The sequence below is a fragment of the Dasypus novemcinctus genome, chromosome 21 (genome assembly GCF_030445035.2).
Source record: "Dasypus novemcinctus isolate mDasNov1 chromosome 21, mDasNov1.1.hap2, whole genome shotgun sequence".
Classification (NCBI taxonomy): domain Eukaryota; kingdom Metazoa; phylum Chordata; class Mammalia; order Cingulata; family Dasypodidae; genus Dasypus; species Dasypus novemcinctus.
Genome location: NC_080693.1, coordinates 31,729,524 through 31,744,212, shown reverse-complemented (window position 1 = coordinate 31,744,212; position 14,689 = coordinate 31,729,524). Strand labels below are relative to the sequence as shown.

At 56.3% G+C, this 14,689-nt stretch overlaps 2 protein-coding genes across 3 annotated transcripts; both read left to right on the top strand.

Annotated features, from left to right (window-relative positions):
• The first annotated feature begins 1,216 nt into the window (after nucleotides 1–1,216).
• Nucleotides 1,217–10,443, top strand: DPH1 (diphthamide biosynthesis 1). 2 transcript variants are annotated; one of them, XM_058283081.2, is made up of 13 exons: nucleotides 1,217–1,327; nucleotides 3,010–3,162; nucleotides 3,281–3,344; nucleotides 4,942–5,063; nucleotides 5,484–5,641; nucleotides 5,778–5,899; nucleotides 7,623–7,691; nucleotides 8,083–8,239; nucleotides 8,370–8,470; nucleotides 8,932–9,010; nucleotides 9,224–9,343; nucleotides 9,515–9,613; nucleotides 10,315–10,443. In XM_058283081.2, the coding sequence occupies exons 1-12, from the start codon at nucleotides 1,267–1,269 to the stop codon at nucleotides 9,593–9,595; spliced, it is 1,287 nt and encodes a 428-aa protein (XP_058139064.1). In that variant the 5' UTR covers nucleotides 1,217–1,266; the 3' UTR covers nucleotides 9,596–9,613; nucleotides 10,315–10,443. The 2 variants fall into 2 exon arrangements, with proteins under 2 accessions (XP_058139064.1, XP_058139063.1); XM_058283080.2 differs by having other exon boundaries at nucleotides 8,367–8,470.
• Nucleotides 9,785–10,814, top strand: OVCA2 (OVCA2 serine hydrolase domain containing). Its single transcript, XM_058284980.1, has 2 exons — nucleotides 9,785–9,956; nucleotides 10,315–10,814. Exons 1-2 carry the CDS (start codon nucleotides 9,785–9,787, stop codon nucleotides 10,812–10,814), a joined length of 672 nt encoding a protein of 223 aa, XP_058140963.1.
• Nucleotides 10,815–14,689: the final 3,875 nt, after the last annotated feature.

Here is a 14,689-nt window from a genome sequence, read left to right as displayed (position 1 = left end):
GTTGTCCAGAGGAACTGGAAGACATGAGAAAGTCCAGGCTGGATTTTTATCAAAGTGCAAGGGTTTTTCCTGGGATCTGTGTTGGCCACATTCCCATCCGAAGCTGTCACAGTCCTAAGCTCCAGTGGTGGCTGAGGGACAGAGCACTGACCCCTTCCTGTCTTCCCCTCAGTTGCTCACTCCCAGCCTGCCCAGTGATCCCTGTTCTCTGGGCAGCCTCGCAGGCAGGGCCTGTCCCTGGCTGCTTGTTTTCACTTCTCCCAGCACCTTAATTAGGGGTTTCCAAGCAGGGAGGGCCTCCGGGGGAGCCCGAGGCCACAGAGCTGTCTTAAAAGGGCCAGTTGTGCTCAAAGCAGCTGTAGCAGACAGAGGATAGTGCCAAGGGGCTGGGTGGGCAAACGGCCCTGGAGGACCATTGCTCTACGGAGCAGACCTTGCTAGGGGCCAGCCCTGCAGGTGCTTTGTGCTTTCAAAGGTCAAGGCTGTCTCCCTGACTGCTCTGCCTTCTCTCTGGGGTCCCCGGAGCTGGGGTGGTTGATGAGGAGAAAGGCTATCTAGGCTGAGGAGAAGCCTCGGCAGAGCACACATTGGCCGGGAGCCAGAAGCTTTAGGCGATCGGATCTTCAGACTGTCCCCCTTCGGGAAAAGCACCCCCAAATTCGGTGACTTCCCCTGCGCAGCAGTTTCTCGCACGTGAACCATCCACACGGTGGGTACTAAAGGTGACAAAGGTATCCTGGCGCTCTGGGAATCCTCATTAAGACTCTCAACTTGGGGTTCGGCTGGTGGGCGCTGATTCATCTTGTCCAGGAGGTGGGGTCCTCTGAGGTAGGGAAGGTCGCCCCACCCACACTGTGTCCTGCGGACCCGTCACTGCTAACCAGGGAAGGAAAGAGGCAGGGAAGCTGAAGGAAAACTTGGCGGATGTCCCCCTTCACAGGACCCGACCCGCGGGACTCTGGCAGAGAGTTGGCAAGAAGGTGAGCTCTGCTCGGAGAGTGCCAGGTCCGGGCCGGGCGAGGGAGGAGGGAGAGGGCAAGGGGTCGCCAGAAAAACACAACAGTGGTGATCCGCAACCACAAGGGGCCTCCCGAGAGTCGCGACCTTCCGGGCCCCCTAGAGCCCCGCCCCGCCCCTGTCTTCTCCTTCTTAGTCCCCGCCCAGTGAGTCCCCGCCTCTCTCTAACCGATCGGCTATCTACTGCCATGCCTGCGCTCTCCGCGTTCTTCTAGTACGGTCTTTTTGGTCGCCACGTGGGCAGGCGTGATGGCGGCGCTGGTTGTGTCGGAGGCGGCGGAGGCCGCCGGCCGAAGCGGCCCTGGCAGAGGTGGGTGCTACAGCGCTGCAGCCTCCGGACTTCGCATCTCGGGGTAGAGCCCTCAAGACAAGGGCAGGACTTGCCCCCTTTAAAGGCGGCGGCCCTTCCCTCGCCAGACCCGGAAGTCCTCGCTGTCACTCATTCCGGGCTGCTGTTCCCGGAGCCCAGGGTGACTGGTGTTTCTTTTGCAGTTTTAGGGCGCAATAGGGAGCAACTCCTCCCGGAGCTCGTACGTAGTCCTCGATCTGGAAACTCTGCCTCCCTGCCTCGGCCGATCTACCCGAAGGGGAGAGAAGGAGCGGGGCGGGTTGCAGCGGTCACTCCACGAGTGGGCCCTCAGGGAATGTTTTCAGGGAAGAAGCACATTGCTTCTTTCACCAGGCATTTACTGAACGTTCAGTGAATGCAGGCCTGAGTATGGTTCAGGAACTAGAACAGGGCACCTGCCCTCAGGGTTCTGGTAGTCCACCCGGGAATACAGAAGTAAACAGAAGATCACAGCCACGTGATAAAGGAGGAGGTACCACTCCCCAGGCCCACTGGGCCTACTGGCCCGTGGGACTTGAGCTGCTAAAGTTAGTAGCCTCTGCAGCCCACCAGCCACAAGGGGCCTGTCAGACGGAGATTCTGTGAGGGCCCCCACAGAGGCGGGACTGGTTGTCCCATAGCCTTTGAAATAACTGGACAAAAATCTTAGCAGTGGTGGCATCGAATCTGGTTTCAGGCTCCCAGCCTGCCATGCTAGCCCTTCACCACCCTCACCCTCTAACACACAGTGGATGAAGACTCAGGTCTGGTAGGATCTCTCCTAGCAGAGTGAGGGGCCCTAGCAGAGGTTCCGGCATATAGGACTGGTTCAGTGAATATTCGTTGAATAAATCAATTTCTTGCCTTGTCATGTTCACAAACTGTTCCTAAAGAGATGACTAGAAGAGGCTAATAACAGATTAAGGGCTGCTAAAGCACTACAAGGTTTTCTCCTTTAATCAGAGGATTGCAGTGATTTGTATACCTGTCTTTACCCCCACTAGACTGCCAGCCGCTGAAGGGTAAGGTCACTTTTCTGTCCTCACCCGTATGCCCACAGTCCTGATGAGCGTGTTCATTCCAGCAGTCCTGGGGAGGGGAGGAGCGGGCAGGGGTCTAGGGAACTAGTTAACTCACTTAAATGTATGGTGTTTATTTACCTTTTAAGTGAGTAGGGGAAAGAGTACAGGAATTAATGGGTGTGGGCATGGTCAATGGGACTTGAAGTAAGGAGGGCAGCTTTTAAAACAAGTGCTCATAGCAGTTTGCCTATAGATGTCTATAGACTTATAGACCTCAAAATTCCAAGGTCTCCTCAGGGTGGGAGAGAGGTGACATTTTCCCAGACTGGTTGGGTGGGCTAAACTCTGGGATTTCCACAGGATTCTTTGTCAAGCAGCAGACCCTTAGACTCCTCTTTGCTCCTTGGTTCAGTTCCCTGGTGTCACCTCTACTCTCCTGAGCTAAGGGGTGAACCATATTGCATTCCTGGGCTCAATTCTTTGATTCCGAATAATCGTACATCATGGGAATTAATTATGCAGATGTCCTTCTTGCCTAATGGGTTGTTTCTAGCTTCAGGATGACCTCAGTGGGGAAGAAGCTTACCCACGTCTGGCTAGGGTCTAAGCCACGCACCAACTCAGGCCTCACATTCATTCTAGGTCGAGCCCCTCGGGGCCGCTTGGCCAATCAGATCCCCCCTGAGATCCTAAACAACACCCAGCTGCGCGCAGCCATCCAGGTCCTGCCTTCCAACTACAACTTTGAGATCCCCAAGACCATCTGGAGGATCCAGCAGGCTCAGGCCAAGAAGGGTGAGCCCCGTCGCTTGGAGCTGGGGTGGGGAGGTTGCCTGGCCTGGCCAGGGGGCAGCGTGCCCATCCCGGCTTCCTCCCAGGCCTCTGCTTCTCACATCTTTGCTCTGTCTTGCAGTGGCTTTGCAAATGCCCGAAGGCCTCCTGCTCTTCGCCTGCACTATTGTGGACATCTTAGAAAGGTGAGGCAGTTGCCAGCCAGGCCTGGGGCCCTGGAGAAGAGGCTAGGTCAGGGCCTTCCCCATGCCCATCAGAGCTCTGCTAGGTTGGCATCCTTTCTTCCTTCTGGACCTCTGCCTCCCCCTCCCCCTTTACACATACACACACAGGGAAAAGCCCAAAACAAAACTCCTAGCTCTGAGGACATCCCTACTTGTCTGTGTAAAGCACCCTTCCATCAAAAACATTGGGAGAGAGGAAGAGGCCAATTCCAGGATCGTCAGTACTGGGCCCAGAGCAAAGCTGGGGCCTGGGGGTGAACCCAAGAATCCTCATTGCTCACCCTGGAGTGGTCAGTGCAGGGTCTGGCTGGGGGCACCTTTTTCTTTGGCATATTTTTGGGAGCAGGACAAGGATGGGTTGGCAGGGGGAGAGGAGTGCCTAGGAGAAGATACTCAGTTCCTCTCTCCACCCCCCTAATTTAAAATTTCTTCAATACAATGAGCCATCCTTGGGGGAGGGGGCCAGTGAGTGCTCAGCCATCTGGAACCAGCGAGGGAACAGGGAGGGGGAAGGAAAAAAGGGAGGTCATCTTGCGATGGGAACCTCCCACTTCCCTGCTGCTGCCCTCCCCCGACCCTGCACCCCCATCCCGCTGCCACAGATTCACTCTTTGTTCCCACCCTCTTGCCCCTTGGGGATGCTCTCTGGGGCTCGAGCCAATTTGCATACATTTTAATCTATAAAAAATTAAGTGCTCCGGCTGACTCAGACGCCTGGGCTGCATTCTAAGGAGCTGAATAATCTGCTTCTGTGCACAGCCTGATTTGGGGAAAGGGGTGGAGGAGGGGGTAGGGGCTGGAGGAGGGGCAGCAGCTCATCTTCCCCCATCACAGCCCTAGGGGAGGAATGGGGCAACCCCAGTCATTGAGCCAGGGCCCATGCTCCAGGGGTGGATCTGTTCTGGGGAAAGCCTGGTTCCCCTGTTCCAAGCCTGTGGTGAGGCAGAGGCGCCGGGGTCTTCCCCAACCCCCACCCCGGGCCCAGTGATTCAGGCCTGGCCGTGGATCCACTCTTCCTGATGCACGAGATGGGTAGGTGGTGCCATGTGCTGGGGGGGAGCTGTGCATGGGTCCCTGCCCTGGGCACCGGGGGCCCTGCCTAAGGATGGGGAGGTAGCAGGGGGCCCGGGGAGCGGGCAGGCTGCGCAGATCCACACGCCCACACAAACCGCAGTGCTAGATGGGAGAGCGGGTGCCTGTGCAGGCCCTGGACGGGTCAGGGCATCAGGCGGGCCCTGGTGGTCTGTGGTTGGTCCTGGGTGTGCCGGGCTGAGGGCTGGGGACCCTCCTGCAGGCTGAGGCTGGCAGAGGACTCAGGGTGCTCTAGAGACCATCCTCATGCAGTAACAGTTCCAGGAGCTGCTGCCAGAGCTGAGGGAGGTGGCAGCTGTACCCCTCCCACTCTTTGCTGGCAGAAGTGGCAGCTGCCAACCCAAGGAATTGTGAGAGGTAGGAAGAGTGGAGCCGGGCCCTGAGAGCCCTCTACTGCTTTAGGTCTGTCTCCCGCCTCATTCCTTGGGTCCCTGTCCCACTGTCCCTCCCCCACCCCCACCCTCAGATTCACAGAGGCCGAAGTGATGGTGATGGGTGATGTGACCTACGGCGCTTGCTGCGTGGATGACTTTACTGCGAGGGCCCTGGGGGCAGACTTCCTGGTGCACTATGGCCACAGCTGCCTGGGTACGACGGGCCAGGGTCGCCGGGCCTTGGCAGGGCTGGCGGGGAGGCAGGGCTGCACGCTAGCCTTCTCCGTCGCAGTGGCTTCCTGTCCAGTTTGCAGGCACAAGGTCCCTCCTGGTTCTGGGGAGGCCCGGACCCACCTGCTCCTCAGGCGGATCTTTCCTTTGGATTTGGTTGCCTTGAAAACTGCTGCTGTCCCAGATGCGGGTGTTTGAAAGGCTGGTGGTGGTAGAGCAGGCTGGGTCCCCAGGCCGAGTGTCAGGGAAGCTTGACTAAGGAGGAGCTTCTAGGGACCTTTGACCTCCCCCTTCTCCTCCGTCCTTCCACTCCCAGGTTAGGATGGTCACAATGGATGAAACCAGGGTCTCTGTATCCCTTGCCTTCAGAAACAGAGTCTCCTGAACTCTTCTGTCCTCTCAGTTCCCATGGACACCTTGACCCAAGACTTCGGGGTGCTGTACGTCTTTGTGGACATCCGGATAGACACCACCCACCTGCTGGACTCCGTCCGCCTCACCTTTCCCCCAGCCAGTGCCCTGGCCCTTGTCAGCACCATTCAGTTTGTGTCAACCTTGCAGGTAAGTGACCATGAGGCTCCCCAGCATCCCTTGGGGCAGTGGCTCCTGAACCCCGCCCCGGGTGCCCCAGGCTGCTCCTCTGGCCCTGACCTTCCTTCCCTGGCCACCTGCTTCCCTCCCCCCATTATCCCTATAGGCAGCTGCCCAGGAGCTGAAAGCTGAATATCGTGTGAGCGTCCCACAGTGCAAGCCCCTGTCCCCTGGGGAGATTCTGGGCTGCACATCCCCCCGACTGCCTGAAGAGGTGGAGGCTGTTGTGTAAGTTAGAAACGGTTATAGAGGCATGAAAAGTGGACCCTGGGAGGGGGCCTAAGGGTCACCGTACAGGCAAGGGAACTGAGTCTAAAGCTCTTTAACCATTTGTCTAAGGCCACACTGCAAGTTAGGGACCAAATTGGGATTCGAATTTAGGTTTCCTGAATCCCTGTGCAGGGCTCTGTCCACAGTCCTGAGACCGTGCACAGGGCGGGGGCAGGAATCTGAAGGCCTGCTGAGGGGGTGGGGTGGGCTCAAGATGGGGGGATATAATTGGAAAAGATGGATGGGCACGCCCAGGCTGCAGCCCCATTAATTTAGCATCCGGACAGCTAACAAGCAGGAGCAGCGTGTCTCCTGCTGCCTAATTATTTTAGGTAATGGAAATGCTTAATGTTGTGTGAATGCAGCCAGCCTCAGAGCCCACAGCTCCCCTGGCTGGGTATGGGGAGGGGAGCCCTGTTCCAGATAATGGCAGGAAGAAAGGGAGGGGCACTCTCTGACTCAGCCCACCTTTGGGGCTATAGACGTGCACCCCCCAGGGGACAGCCTGCTCCTAGGTGGACCCATACTGGGGCCTTCTGCAGCCCAGACCTGGCAGTCTTTGTTTTCTCGAGGGGCGTTCCCCTATGCCAGCCGAATTCTGAGCTTGAAGATGTCTAGCCTTGGGGGCTTCCGTGTGTGTGTTGGGGGGGCAGGAAACCCAGAGGGCTGGATGTTCACCAAAATGAGGCATGGTCTCCAAGGCGGGGGAGGGAGCCGCCACCTCAGATTAGGTCCCTGGGCCTGGAGGGACTGCTCGGGACAGCATCACGCAGGCCTGCTTGGTGCAGCATGGCAATTACACCTGAAGACAGACCAGAGTTCCATATACACTGCTTAATAGCTGTGTAACTTTGGGTAAGTTGTTTTTTTGTTTTTGCTTTGTTTTGTTTTGTTTTTTGAGGTACCAGGGATGGGGATTGAACCCGGGACCTCTTATGTAGGAAGCCGGCACTCAACCACTGAAGCACCTCGACTCCCCTGAGTTGGCTTTTTCGTTTGTTTGCTTTTTTGTTTAGTTTTTTAAGGAGGTATCAGGGACTGAACCCGGGATCTCCCGTGTGGGAAGCAGGTACCCAACTACCTGAGCCACATCCACTCCCCTGGGCAAGTTTCTTAACATCCCTGAACCTTAGTTGTATGATATCTTTTGTAAAATGCGATTAAGTACAGGTATCTGGGAGGATTCCTTGATAGTGAGGTCGTACACGTTGGGTACTTAGCCCAGGCCTGGTACACCAAGTCCAGTAAACAGCAGCTGTTGTAGACCCAAGAGCTAGCGTGGGCAGCGCATACCCTGAAAGCTTATCTACAACACAATGACCCCCTGAACATTGTTCCAACATCTGTGTAGTGCTCAGTCAAGGAGAATCTGGCCTCCACCTCCAAATTAGGATCTCTAGAGTCCTAGCAACCTTACTATGGCACTAGCTCCCCTTTACTCTTCCCTGGAAGGTCAGAGTAGGGCCGTTTTTAGGTTCTGCTTAACTAGAGGGAACTTCTGGTCATCCAGTTGAACGTTTTCTTCTACATGTGAGAAAACTAAGGCCCTAGAAGTGAAACGATGACTTGTCCTGGGTCCTGCATGTCGTCAGCAGCACAGCCAGCCTGGAACTCAGGCCTGTGGGCCTCCGTGCCCATGGGTGCCCCACCCCACACTTAGAGCCTCCTTTCTACCCTGCAGGTATCTCGGAGATGGCCGCTTCCACCTGGAGTCTGTCATGATTGCCAACCCCACTGTCCCCGCGTACCGGTATGGGCGAGGCGAGGCTCCCCAGCTGGGAGGGGGTGGGGTTCCCTACCGCTGGTGCTTTAATTGGCTGAAACCTCAGTGCCTGGCCCTGAGAGTCTCAGGCCGTTGGTCCCTGGATCTGAACCAAGATCCAAGGCTGCTGCTACCAAGCCGCCCACCATCCCCTGAGACTGTAAGACTCTCCACCCTCTTGCCTTCTCCAGCTGTAGGATAGATCTTCCCTATGGTAATTTCTGTTCTGCTTTTTGTTCCCAGGTTACCTACAGGGGCAGAATCGGGGGTAATAAGCCCTGAATGCTCAGGAGCCCAAGGGGCTGAATTAGGGGGCTGCGAAGACAGTAGGAATCCCATGAATGGCTGTCAGTGACCCTGACAACTGTTGCTTTTCCAGGTATGACCCGTACAGCAAAGTCCTGTCCAGAGAGCACTATGATCACCAGCGCATGCAGGCTGCCCGCCAAGAAGCCATAGCTGCTGCCCGCTCAGCTCAATCCTGGGGCCTTATCCTGGGCACCTTGGGCCGCCAAGGTAGCCCCAAGATCCTGGAGGTCAGAGGGCTCTAGATGGCCTCTAGAGGGGACTGATTGAAAACACAGCTGGGAAAACCAGTAAGCCAAGGGGATTCAGCTTTGCCTGCCTGATCACGGTGACCCCAGCTCTGCCCCCCTCTCCCAGCAGCACCTGGAATCTCGGCTCCGAACCCTGGGACTTCCCTTTGTGAGGTTACTGCTCTCTGAGATCTTCCCCAGCAAGCTTAGCTTACTTCCTGAGGTGGATGTGTAAGTTTCCTGGCCTTACCTACCTAGATATGACCCTAGGTGAAGAAGCTTAGAAGCTTGACTTGCTTTCAGGGTCATGGAATTTCAAAGAGCTGCCCTTTGCTATGGGTCATGCCTGCTTTGTCAGGCTTTGGGGCTCAGAAGCAGTAGCAGCATCACAGCTGTGCCGTGTGAAATGAATTTGAGCACTAAATTTGGTTATGAGGATACCACTGCTTCGGAGCTGCCAAGGCCCTGCCCTCAGAGAACTTACAGTGGGGGGAACAGGACAAAATTGGTCACAATATAGTGTGATGATTCTGAACAGCAGTAGGTGACAGTCTTTAGAATTAATGCTAAGCATTCATTGCGTGTGTTGGGGGATACAGTCAAGTTCTTCCACATGTCCCCCTGTCCAGGAGAGGAGGAAGCCCCCATCTAGGAGACCCCCATCTAGCATCTGACCTGTCTTCCCTTCACAGGTGGGTGCAGGTGGCATGTCCACGCCTCTCCATTGATTGGGGCACAGCCTTCCCCAAGCCACTACTGACACCTTATGAGGTAACACCCAGTTTTGAAAAATCCCTGGGTGAGAAGGGGTTTTGCACCAGGTTCTGTCGAGAGAGGGATGAGGAGTGGAGTGTGGGGGGGTGGCACTTGTTTAAGGTCATAGGGTCTGAAGTCAGGCCACTTTGAATCCCAGCCTCTGAGCCTCGTGTTTCCTTTTTGTAATTTGGCAAATATTAGCAAAATTGTCTGCTTCTTGTCCCCTAGGCGGCCGTGGCCCTGAGGGACGTTTCCTGGCAGGAGCCCTATCCCATGGACTTCTACGCCGGCAGCTCCTTGGGGCCGTGGACGGTGAACCACGGGCGCGCCCGGCCAGCGCCCAGGAAGGTGGGCGGGGACTCCGCGGAGGAGAGGCCGCCCCTAGGCGGGGCCCTGGCACTGGCCCCATCCCTGGCCGGCATGAGCCGAGGCCGCCGCCTTGCGGCCGCAACGGGAAATGCACGGGAGGGGTAGAGGACGTCGCAGAAGCCAGACCCTGACCAAAGTCTGCGTCCTCAGGTGCAGGAGAGGCCCGCGCGCCCCTCTCCAGCCGCTGGTTGCGAGGGTTGCAGCTGCGGAGAGAACAAAGTGGCGCCTTGAGACGCCGCGGGACCCCAGGTATCCGCCCCTGCTCCGGCCGCGCCCCGCCCCGCCGCGTTGTCGTGGCAACGCTCGCGCGCTCCGCAGCCCGCCTTCAGGGCGGAGCCGGCGTTTGGCTCCGCCCTGCCAGCGTGCTTCCGCTCGGGGAAAGGCCGTTTCCGCTGTCTCTTTGGCTCGCTGCTCTGCGTTATGGCGGCGCGGCGGCCTCTGCGCGTGCTGTGCTTGGCGGGCTTCCGACAGAGTGAGCGGGGTTTCCGCGAGAAGACTGGAGCTTTGAGGAAGGCGCTGCGGGGCCGCGCCGAGCTCGTGTGCCTCAGCGGCCCGCACCCGGTCCCCGAGGGCGCCGGCTCAGACTCCTCCGGTGAGCCGAGCCTTGCCCCGGAAATGCACTTATCTTCTCCATCTTGCCCTGTCTCTTCAGCACCCCTCAGCATACCGCCATCCTATATCCTTCTCTCATTCCTCCTCCTTCCCACACCCTTCATCTATCCCATCCCCTCTCGCTAAAACCCCAATTTTGCCTTCCCAGGCTTCCACCCTGATCTCTCTGCCCCTGTCCCCCAGTTGATGCGCCAGTCCATCCCCTCCCCTCATTTTCCCTAGGCGTTCTCTTTCCCCTCAGCTACCTTTCTTCCTCATTTTCTCTTTTGTAAGTTTCCGCACCCTCCTTCTCTTAATTCCCCTGTCCCTAACCCCGTCGGCTCCCCATATCGTTGTAGGGCCCTGTCCTCCGGAGGAGCAGCTTCGAGGCTGGTGGTTCACAGAGCAAGAGGAGCCCATTTTCTCTGCCCTGGAAGAGCCCACAGTGTGCAGGGGTCTGGAGGAAGCCTTGGGCTCAGTGGCACACGCGCTGAACAAGCTCGGGCCTTTTGATGGGCTCCTGGGTTTCAGCCAGGGGGCTGCCTTAGCAGCCGTTTTGTGTGCCCTGAGCCAAGAGGGAGACCCCCGCTTCCCCTTGCCTCGGTTTATCATCCTGGTATCTGGTTTCCCTCCGCGAGGTCTTGGACTCAAGGAGCCCATTCTGCAGGGCCCCTTGTCACTGCCTTCACTCCATGTTTTTGGGGACACTGACCGGGTCATCCCCGCTAAGGAGAGTATGCAGCTGGCTAGCCAGTTCCCTGAAGCCATCACTCTCACTCACCCTGGTGGTCACTTCATTCCAGCTGCTGCGCCCCAGCGCCAGGCCTACCTCAAGTTCTTGGATCAGTTTGCAGATTGAAAGATCAACAAATGTCTCTGTCCTGCTTCCACCCCTCCCAACCTTTTTGGGGACACATGGCCTTGGGGCAGCCTCAGTGTGACAATCCTTGCCCTCCTTTTCCCCTGGGACTCCCACTGCTGTTAGAGCCCCCCACCACGATCAATTAAATGACAGGTGGCAAGTCCCAGGGCTCAAATTATGTGAGTCCTGCTCTGCACTAGAGAAAAAAGCTTGAGGCTTTAACGGACACTTTGAGCTCTGATACTCAAACATGGAAAAAGACCACTGGAGCCCTGGATGAGAGGAGGGTGACCTGGGAAACACAGGAGCTGGCTGTTACCACGTTGACTGCCACACAATAAAGTGGTGATTTGGACTTGGAGTGTCTTTTTCCTGGTATGCACAGAAGAACCCATTTTATAAGCGAAATCTTGGATTCCTGGTCATCCACTCAGCCTGGTTGACAGCACCAGGCGGGGAAATGTTTCCAGCTGAGTACCCTCAGGGTGAGCTCATATAAGTGTGCACATACACATGTTTGGTGGAGGTCTTAAGACACAAACTCAAGGAAAGGAGGCCTTGGTGGCTGAATCAGGGAAGAATTTTTGTCTGAGAAGTTTGGGAAGAGAGGACCAGGCAGGCTTTTCCTGGGCCTCACTGATATTAGACTTCCTTTAGCCTGATCCCTGAGAGTTGTGTGCTGACCTTCCTTCAAACCATGGCTTCTTGTGTTTCCTGCTTTCTTGATAACTGCCCTATCCCCTCTGAACTATAACTGAAGGGTGGGGCCATCCCAGACCTTGGACAGAGGCCAAAGAGCACAAAATAAACTGCTTCTCAGCCTGACCCCATCTGCAGAGTTTCTGAGATTGATGATATTCTGTAGTGACCACAGCCAAGGAGTAGGAGCTGGTTTACCTCAGGGAGTACAGTTACTTCCTAGGCACTGTGGTGCACACACAAACACTCGCCTCTCTGTTTTCTACCCTCACTTGCAGGATGGTTCCCCTGCCTTGTCCTGTTCCGGAAGCCCCCGACAGACCCTCTTTAGCCCTCAGGCATGAGTGCCCCCAGAGAACAATAACAAGCAGGAATTAGTGTTAGGGGGTACAGCACAAATATGCCTGTCCATCCTGAGACACCAGGCTGATACTCCTTAAATTACTTGAGATTCTGGGTTCCTGATTACAGATAGCAGCTGGCCAATATAAAAAGCTGGAGTTACTCTCCCCCAGGTGCCAGGGACATTATCTGCCCAGATACCCAGTTTACCAGGTTTAAGGCCTTTGTAGCAGAAAGTTCTCCCTTGCTACAGCCTTCCTTTGTCTTGCTCTTGGTGCTTCAAAGGGATCCCTTCCCTGACAAAAGGAGAAGATTGAAATGCAGTGAATGACTTCTACACACCTGTTGTATTGGGCCCATAGAATTTTAGAAAAGAAGATTAACTGGTTGCCAGCATTTAAAAATTTAGGAATGTCACATAAAAATTCAGATTCCCAGCTTCTCTGGAAATAATCACTGGACCAGCAACTCAGGGCGTACATACCCTCACAGCAATCAGGCTCCTCCTTTAGCAAGGTCCCAAGAGGTGAAATGACTTGCATTCCCCAGATGCTGCTACTTGGGATTATTGTGAGGATTAAAGGAGAGAAGGGAAGATGTATTGGAGAATGAATTTTAAGCCAGGGCTTAAAATTAGAAGGGGGTGGAGAGCAGTGCAGTATTAGGAAGAGCAGAAGTTCTCATGCTTGGACCGAGAAAGCAGATGACAAAGAATTTGCTCCTGAGCACCATAAAATGTCCAAGCTAGAAAGAGAAATCATGTGGTCCACTAGTTCCCAACAAATGGAATATGTCACCTCCCATCATGCCTTCCACCAACAACAGAATCTTAAGGGGTGGTGCATACACAATTTTAATGGCTCACTTGCATTGGGATTATTTGTTAAAACTCAGATTCCTGGAGTGGATTTCCAGGATACTAAGGAACTCACATTGTACAGTACTCTGGTTCTTTCCATTCTGGCCACCTTCTCCAGAAAGGTTCAAACTGAAAAAGACTTAGTGGCTACCTTTCAGAATATCCCTATCATTCCTCATTTCACCTCACTCTACCTCGGATCCCTGAAGCTTTTAGGAGATGGGTCCATTAGCCACAAGACTTCTCAACAGCCCCAATCCCAGGGCTCCTCAGGGAGGTGGGCCCCTTCCCCTGTTCTTTCTGCTTAAGCACCCACAGTTGGGATTGCCTCCCAGCTCCACCCCCATCCCCACAAAAGCATATTAACCTAACAGAATACTCAAGATTGGAAATACATTTTGCAGTTTTCAAAGATTTTTACTTACACATTCCTACTTGATCCTCAAAACACACCTGTCAAGAAGGCAGAGGAGGTGTTAATCCCATTTTACAGAAGGCTCAGAAACATTGTCCCTTAAATGACAGCAAGTTGATGGAACCAGCTGGGACCTCCTGCTTCTCAGCACCACTCCTTTCTACACACACCACGCTCCACCCACAAATGTCCACTGGAATCCACCAGCAAGTGCACTGTAACCTGGTGAAGACCCCCTGGCCCGGGGGGAGTGGCAAAGGGGAATATTTAGGTGTCTCTTAGTTCTGAACAACTGTCCTAGTAAATTTAGAAAAAGGGGGGCGGGGGGGAGTGTAGAGAAAAATAAAATTGTATAGGGGCGTCAGCTAGTTAACCATTCCCACCACTGCTCCTGAGGAATTCCATTATGCGATATCCAACAATAAGCCCTTTAGTGGTGGGGGTGGGGGGGTGGCAGATGACACAACAATGTTTTTTAAAGAGATCATTGCTTACACTTCATCGGCATGACAGGACTTTAACCCCTGATATTCACCCCACCCTCCTTTAAGGAGAAACTGTCCTAATTGGAACCCAGTGCCTATGAGCAGACTGAGGCGAGGGTGCTGATTTGGTCACACGAAGCTCTTAGGGATGGGCCTGCCTTTACAAGCCCACCGACTTCCTGAGAACTGGGGACAGATCTGGGGATCTGTCTTAACCTCTGTGCTCAGAGCGTGAAAGCCGGGAGGGGAGCCAGGGGAGACTGGGCTCCATCAGCAAAGGGATCAAAGGTTTACTCTTCACCTGCCCACGCAACTAAGGGTTCCTGGAAGGAAGGGGTTGCGGCCTATGTGGGGAAACTTTCCTGTCTCTTCCCCCTCCCGCCCCCACCCTCCGGACGCCCAGCGCTCTTCCAAGCCTCCTGGTCCCAGCCCACCCAGGAGATAAAAAGACCCAAGTCCCAGAGCTGCCCTTCCTCCCGACGACGCTGTCTGTGATACCTGGGCTGGGAGGTGCGGACGGCCCCACGCTCGGGAGACGGTCCTCCGCGCCTCAGGCCCTGCGCAGCAGGCAGGCCCGCAGGGCCCGTTCCCGCCCCGCCCGCCTCCCGCGCCCGCACCCGCGATCCCGACCCGCCGCCGCCGCCTCCTCCTGCGGCCAGTCCCCGCCGGGCTGGCAGGGCGCGGGGTGGCGCGGCGCGGGGGCGTGCTGCGGGGCGACCATGGCTGTAGACTGTTACCTCCGGTTTCCACAGTAACAATCGAAAGCCACGGTTGCCCTGGAGACGCGGGGGCGTGGCGCACGCGCTGACGGCACCGCGGCGGCTCCGGGCAGGCTGACGTCAGGGACGCGAGCGGCGGCGGCACGAGGCCGGGGGCACGCGAGCCGGGGGCGGCGCGCGCGGTGGGGGCGCGCACGGGACGGCGGGGGCTGTGCGAGCGGGCGTGCGGTCCGGCCGCCCCTCGCGGCCCCTGGGGACCGGCGACACGCAGGGCGCGGTGGCGGCGCCGGCGCTGGATCAGCACCGCGGACAGCGGCGGCGAGGGCCGCGGGCGCGGGGCGGCGGGCTCCGGG

What these genes read in the sequence shown, in the direction of transcription:
- OVCA2 (XM_058284980.1), top strand. Translation starts at nt 9,785, where the DNA reads ATGGCGGCGCGGCGGCCTCTGCGCGTGCTGTGCTTGGCGGGCTTCCGA. An exon ending in CGCCGGCTCAGACTCCTCCG is followed by an intron (nt 9,957 to 10,314) that starts GTGAGCCGAGCC and finishes ATATCGTTGTAG; the next exon opens with GGCCCTGTCCTCCGGAGGAG.
- DPH1 (XM_058283080.2), top strand. Translation starts at nt 1,267, where the DNA reads ATGGCGGCGCTGGTTGTGTCGGAGGCGGCGGAGGCCGCCGGCCGAAGC. An exon ending in AGTTTGTGTCAACCTTGCAG is followed by an intron (nt 5,642 to 5,777) that starts GTAAGTGACCAT and finishes TTATCCCTATAG; the next exon opens with GCAGCTGCCCAGGAGCTGAA. An exon ending in CCCACTGTCCCCGCGTACCG is followed by an intron (nt 7,692 to 8,082) that starts GTATGGGCGAGG and finishes TTGCTTTTCCAG; the next exon opens with GTATGACCCGTACAGCAAAG.